Source organism: Camelina sativa, chromosome 4, assembly GCF_030686135.1.
Source record: "Camelina sativa cultivar CO46 ecotype springtype chromosome 4, ASM3068613v1".
In the NCBI taxonomy this organism is placed as follows: Eukaryota; Viridiplantae; Streptophyta; class Magnoliopsida; order Brassicales; family Brassicaceae; genus Camelina; species Camelina sativa.
Genome location: NC_141883.1, coordinates 1,021,145 through 1,027,793, shown reverse-complemented (window position 1 = coordinate 1,027,793; position 6,649 = coordinate 1,021,145). Strand labels below are relative to the sequence as shown.

The following is a 6,649-nucleotide window of genomic DNA, read 5'->3' as shown; positions in this document are numbered from 1 at the left end:
GCTGATTATATAAAAAATAAGATACTAATTAGGCTGTAGAAAACAATAACTATTACACCTTGGTATTTATAGAAACACAAATCTACAGGCATATATTCTCAACTTACAAAGAATATGCATAGTTATCACAAGTAATCGAACTTCTAAGTTCCAAGATAACTGAAAGCTAACCTTAAGGATTTCAGGAAGACTGGATTCATTTGATTTGACGACCAATCGCGAGAGAAACTCTTGTCCTTTTTTAAACCACGTGAAAACAATTAATCTCCAAACTATAAGGACTTAGATAAATCCCTTGTCAAAATAACAATTTGGTCCATGAACCCAAAAAAGGGAAGGCAGCAATAAGCATCCTCAAGAGCAATGGCTTCTCCTTAGCTCACATCCTCGTTTGACGGATAGTCATTTCTAATCTCCTTTAGCGTGTCTAGATCATCCCATCCATGCTGTTAGAACCAACATCTCCTACCATCCATGACTTAACAGCTTGTATCATCCCTTTTGCACACCACTCCTCATGTTTTCTCCTTTCTTAGTTTTCCTTGTTCTTGAACTACCTACACTCCCAGATCTTGAAAATGTATCTCTTCTGCTTCTTTTCATAGGGCCTACTAAAGCTTGGCCTGCTCCAGACCTTACTAACCACAATGAGAGACAACAGAGACTGTACTAAAGGAACCGCTGAACCCGCGTTTGAATCTGTTCCAAGAAGTAAAGACATGCCAATGGGTGCAAGCATCCAACTCAAAGTCCTAAATACCTGCAATTACAAACAAACAAACAAACAAAAACCCAATATTGGCTAAACAGAGCTAACACCTAAACAACAACATTATGAATTTTAAAGTGAGAAATTTTTTACTGATTAAATTCTGAAATTTCCCAGGAGAAGAAGCAAATACCTCAAAAACCATAGTCCAGTCCTCTTCTTCTTCGTTCATCCAATCATAATCGTCATCATAATTATCCAACCACCACGGCTTCTTCTTCTTAGGGTTTCCGAACTCGAATCGAGCAAACCCTTCGTCGCGGCAATCAAAGGATCCGCGGCTCACGATACTTGGGCAGAGATCAAAATCGCAGTTCATGGAACAGAATCTGCCTCTGACGACGCAAGAAGAAAGCTGAAGATACGGCAGATTCGCCATATTATTTTACCGTTTACATATTTAGAAGAGCAAAAACTTGAAAACGAAAGGAAAAATCAAAATTGGGCAAGTGACTTGTGACACAAGATAAAGGATAATAAGAATTTAAGAAAGATCGGATTTCGTAAGCCCACACCTTTAGAGGCTTTCATTAGTTTGGTGTATATATATACAGCAAACCTAAGAAAAACCGATAGCGTTTGTGGTTTCCCTAGTTTAGTAGAGAGGATGCCGCCGAACTTTAAGGCGGCGCCTGAATACGCGACAGCTAAAATAGCGGTGTGGTGGGACATGAAGGACTGTCCGATTCCCGTAGGATATGATGTTCGTCGGGTCCGTCCGAGTATAGAAGGGGCGTTCAAGAATCTAGGCTACTATGGTCCTGTCTTCATCACTGCCTATGGCGACCAAACAAAAACCCCTGATCATGTCCTGCGAGGGCTCTCTTCCACTGGAGTCGCTGTTGCACATGCCAGTTCCGGTTAGTCCATATATATATTACTTTTTTTATCGATCTGTGGAATTATATGTAGGGTTTAAATATTTTTCAATTAGTGAAATGGGTTTCCTTTAAAATCTAGTACTGAAACAGAAAGGACATGCGCACTCATGTATTCGGATATGGTGGAATGGCGAGGTCACAATCCTCCTCCGGCTACAATAATGTTCATATCCGATCAGGTATACGATCGGGTGGAGGATGATGGCGTCTCTTTAGATCTGGCCCGGCTACAACAAGAGACGCTATACAACATCTTTCTGACTTATTCGGTTCGTACTAGAATATCAGTGCAATCAGTGCTGCGATTTTCTGAAGAGTGGGGCTGGGATGAATTACTAGGGTCGACCGCCATGTTTAATAAACATGAAGAAGAAGAAGAAGAAGAAGAAATTATGATCTCTGCTGCCATGTTCTATTGTAAATCGTGCAATTTCGATAGCCAAAGCCTGAGGAAATTCAGAAACCATCTCTCGAGTAGAAAGCATGTTGAATCGTGCACATCCAATACCCAAAGCCTGAGGAAATTCAGAAACCATGCATCGCAAGTAAGCATCCTCTCTCTCCCTCCACATTAATTGTTTGTTTCATTCATGCTCTAATTAATTATTATTTGAGCAGCAACTAACACCTTAGTTTATGGCAGGAGGTTGAAAACCCTACCAAACGAGAACTTACCTTTGTAACATCTGATTGGGGAAGGAACTACCCGGCCAAGCCTGAATACGCCACAGCTAAAATAGTGGTGTGGTGGGACATGGTGGACTGTCCCATTCCGGAGGGTTTTGATGCTACTCGGGTCCGTCCTAGTTTAGAAGAGGCGTTCAAGAACCTAGGCTACTCTGGTCCTGTTTCCATCACTGCCTATGGCGACCTATCACAAATCCCTTATCATCTCCTGCGAAGTCTCTCTTCCACTGGAGTCTCTCTTGCACATGCCATTGACAGTTAGTCCATTTGTTATTCATCTCTCGTAGCTCGACTTTATATATATATCAATAGTGCAATGCTTTCCTTTTATTGAAACAGAACTCAGATGTAAGAAAATGTTGTCCGATTTCTTGAAATGGCGAGACCTTAATCCTCCTCCAGCTACATTGATGATCATATCCAATAATCTGGAATACTTCTCAAAATTTGTTGCCTTGAATCAACAAATTAGCAAATACAACATGTTCCTGGCTTATTCATATAGGCCTTACAAAATGTTAGCCCTGGTCACCTCTGCCGAGTGGCTCTGGGAAAGCTTACTGGCAGGTGTTTATTTGTTCTCCTCTCATCATCTACTACGTAGTACTGTTGAAATCTAATTACGCTGTTTCTGAAGCTGTTTTTTTCTTTTTTTTTCCACAGTTTCTGAGACAAGAAGACACGTTCTTCAGAGGTGCACTAGTCAAAGGGGTGAATCTACCGGAATGTTTGATTGCAAAATGTGCCGTTGTGATTGCAAAAGCTTTGATGATTTCATGACGCATCTCTCAACTAATGAACATGCATGGGAAGTAAGCGTTCTCTCTCAATACATTGTTTCATTTTTCTAAGCAACAATCTGTTTTAACTTTTTCCACTCCTTGTCAAGCAGGAGTCTTGTATTCATGAGCGTATTCGATCCAGTCTACGCATGTACCGCCTAGACCGCCGCCTAGCGAGAATGTACCGAAAGTACCGCCTAGAGCAGGCAAGAGAAAAGGTTGAGATAGAAAGCATGAAATTGGTTTTCCACACTTGCTGGTTTCCACAGTTTTATGTTTTCACGTTTCCAAAATACTCTTTTGTTTCTTGTAGGTAGAAGATTTTCCAAAGAGCAAACGTTTGAGGAAAGCATTCCGGACTGGTTTTCGTCCTTTTCATAATCATTTACGTCTTACTAGGAGCTCGACGTCTTACTAATCTTATACCTGAAACTTGGTTGTTTCATACCCGCATCTGGCAGAAACGAGTGTCTACCCAACGGCGACATGATCAGCCGGCAGCTTCGAGAGGGCGATAATGAATTCGGGTTGAGTTTTCTATTGTCCTCGAAGCTCTTATTTTTCGTTTCTGTCTTTGTTTCAAGATACTCTCGTTTGGACTGTTTATTTGTCGTTTCGCTATGTTTGTTTGAAACTGTAGTAGTTTATTTACTTTTAATTAAGTTAAATCATATTATTTAGTATTTACTAATAATGCCTTCAAGATCAAATTTCTGCCTCATCATTGAACTCCAAGTCCAAGGAGATATATACATTATGATTTCAAATTTATTAGTTGCATTTTATTATTCGTTTTTGCTCTGTTTTACATTACGTTTGAGTCTCAATCAACGGACAGATTCGATACGCGCATATATATATACAGTATTCGTAAATTAATACGAGCTTAATTATGTGATTAATTTATAACATCTATAACCAGAAATAAAAGGAGACTCCACGTCCATAGTCCATGCATGAATTCGTATGATATTTTCAATATGCGTTTGTTTTAATAATGTTAAAATGTTACATTTGATTTGATACTTTTTTGTTTTTTTTATTAAATGTTGAATTCGTTAATAAGTGGACAGAAATTTCACCGTAGCTTTTAGTTTTGATGATAAAACTCATACATATTATTTTAGAATTATGCACATTAGGGCATATTTATCGGTGGGTTTGAGTAAGGGGAGTTCATAAATTTTTTTATGAATTAATTGTGTACTGTTTGGAATATAAGAACTCATGATCTCTTAGATAAAATTTTTTCATTTATTGGTAGGTTTTTATTTTGAGTCTCTTATTTTTGAAAATATTGTTTTTTAAAATTTAAAAATTTTAAAGAAAATAGAAGTGGTATAAGTGTGTAAACATTTAAGATTTTCTAAAATTAGAAAATATTCCATTTTAATTAATTTTCAAACATACAAAACATAATAAAAACATTAATACATATTACAACAGAAGTGCAATTTATAAATGGAGAGAAAGATTAATTTTAATACTGATTTGCTCCAAATATTCTCCACCAAATCTGCAAGAGTTTAATTTGCTTTAGATAGTGGCAAAATCAAAAATATTTGGGATCTTGTTTTGGTAAATAAATAGGCGTTGACAAATAAACCAGCTTGTTTGAATCTGTGTAAAGAGGATCAAGTGTGTTTGTTGAACAATAGAATTCACTAACAAATTTGCTTCTTTGAATCTTGTATGTAACCTAAAGCCATTGTATTGCATTTGGATCGCACTGAATGCAAATGTTTTCATTTGTGAGGCTTTTTATGTTTTTGGTTAAGGGCTAAATAGATTCAAGAGTCAGTCAAAATGCTTACATAAAGAGAGAGAGAGAGAGAGAGGAAGCAAATAAACCAGCTTCGTTAGAATCTGTGAGGACTGCTCTGTTGAAGGTCAATGACCCGAATGTAAGTCGCGGGTGTTGTAGTACAAGTTTCCTTGTTGATCAGGCACCAAAACCTTGGCCTTGAAATCGTCCTGTCTTCTCTTGAACTACCAGCACCTTTTGGATAAAAAAAATACAGAAACAGAGATGTGATCCATTCTTGGAGATGTTTTCAAATGAAAAAAAAAAACATTGAAAATCTCATCTCATCACACCTCTTTGTTGTGGTTAATGACATAGACACCTATGCCAACACGGTGAGATGCATTGGCAGGAAGCGTATGGACATCTTTGGGGATCCAATACGCAAGCATCAAGTAGTCTTTCTCGGCGCGATGAAACCAGAATCCCTCCTACACATAATAAAAATAGACAACCAGTCAGTGTGTCATGAAGAATCTCCAAAACAATATAACAAATCTGGTTGAAGTAACAAACAAACCTTAACAGTAGGGGCACCACCGCCTCCTCCTCCAGCGGATGGAGCAGAAGCCATAGCAACACCACGACCACCAGACGGCACTGAAGCAAGCTTCTCCCTTTCAGCAGCAATTAGCTCAGTTAAGTCTTTTCCTTTCACTTCCTTCAACAAAAGCTCAATCTGAGAGTCCTCTGTATCAACACTAACTGCAAAAAATCAAACACAACAACAAAACCACATTCAATCAATCAATTAAAACCATCCCCAATTATAATCATCCCTAAACCACATTCAATCAATCAATTAAAACCATCCCCAATTATAATCATCCCTAAACCACATTCAATCAATCAATTAAAACCATCCCCAATTATAATCATCCCTAACTAAATCCCTCTCTGATCCTTTAAAAGCATACATGAACTAACTAAACCACACAACAACAAATGCCTCTTATTCAATTACCTTGCAAGTTTTCACTTAAACAACTTCCACATTTGTAGCAAACATATGCGATTGGTAGTTAAACCAACAACTCTCATTAACTAGAGTAACCATGTATAAACTCGAATTGTCCTCCTACAATTAAAAAAAAATAATAATTGAATGCTTAAAAATTTGAAGTGACTACAAAAGAAACGAACCTGATCCAAGAATATCCTTGATATCGGAACTGGTTGGGGAAGCTTTCCCACTCAAAACGGCGAGCAAAACTCCGATTGATTAGACTCCGAATTCAATCTCGTCCAAGTTCAATCTCCTTCAGAATCCTCCGATTCCATCTCCAACGATTCCGACTGATTCAATCTCCTCGGATTGAGAGGTTCGCGACAGAGAGCGAGAGAGAGAGGAAGAAAAAGAACACGATCAGGCCAAAAAAAAATTTTGTTCTCAATCTTCACCTTCTCTATTTTACTTTCGTCCAACCAAACATCAACACGTGGCGTCTCTTACACCCGAAGAGAGTCTACTATATAAGAGGATCTCTTCAGTTTTTTTATTTCTTTATGATTTATTTTTTCTCCAAAAAATACTTAAAACCCCACTAACAACCCCTAATATACCACCGATAAACAAGCTCTCATAAGCATAACAAATGAAGTAAAACATAACTGTCGTTTATTCGTCTTATCTACGGCAAAAGACAGAAACAAAAAAAAAACATAATAAGAGATAACGTTAGAGATTTTGAGAAACAAAAATTGCTAGACCCAAAATTATGGCTAT

At 37.8% G+C, this 6,649-nt stretch overlaps 2 protein-coding genes and 1 pseudogene across 3 annotated transcripts; 1 reads left to right on the top strand and 2 right to left on the bottom strand.

The window, feature by feature from the left end:
* Positions 1 to 204: 204 nt before the first annotated feature.
* Positions 205 to 1,148, bottom strand: LOC104779489 (uncharacterized; annotated as a pseudogene). Its single transcript, XR_015596378.1, has 2 exons — positions 903 to 1,148; positions 205 to 760 (listed from the first exon to the last, which is right to left on the bottom strand). The product of XR_015596378.1 is annotated as an uncharacterized LOC104779489 (transcript).
* Positions 1,149 to 1,263: 115 nt separating this feature from the next.
* On the top strand, positions 1,264 to 3,840 carry LOC104783396 (uncharacterized). Its single transcript, XM_087509681.1, has 7 exons — positions 1,264 to 1,629; positions 1,741 to 2,195; positions 2,294 to 2,594; positions 2,677 to 2,904; positions 3,001 to 3,149; positions 3,230 to 3,337; positions 3,433 to 3,840. The coding sequence occupies exons 1-7, from the start codon at positions 1,377 to 1,379 to the stop codon at positions 3,535 to 3,537; spliced, it is 1,599 nt and encodes a 532-aa protein (XP_087365807.1). The 5' UTR covers positions 1,264 to 1,376; the 3' UTR covers positions 3,538 to 3,840.
* A 997-nt stretch (positions 3,841 to 4,837) lies between these two features.
* Positions 4,838 to 6,296, bottom strand: LOC147945175 (nudix hydrolase 2-like). The gene is made up of 4 exons (XM_087509682.1): positions 6,067 to 6,296; positions 5,444 to 5,628; positions 5,217 to 5,354; positions 4,838 to 5,118 (listed from the first exon to the last, which is right to left on the bottom strand). The coding sequence occupies exons 2-4, from the start codon at positions 5,495 to 5,497 to the stop codon at positions 5,062 to 5,064; spliced, it is 249 nt and encodes an 82-aa protein (XP_087365808.1). The 5' UTR covers positions 5,498 to 5,628; positions 6,067 to 6,296; the 3' UTR covers positions 4,838 to 5,061.
* Positions 6,297 to 6,649: the final 353 nt, after the last annotated feature.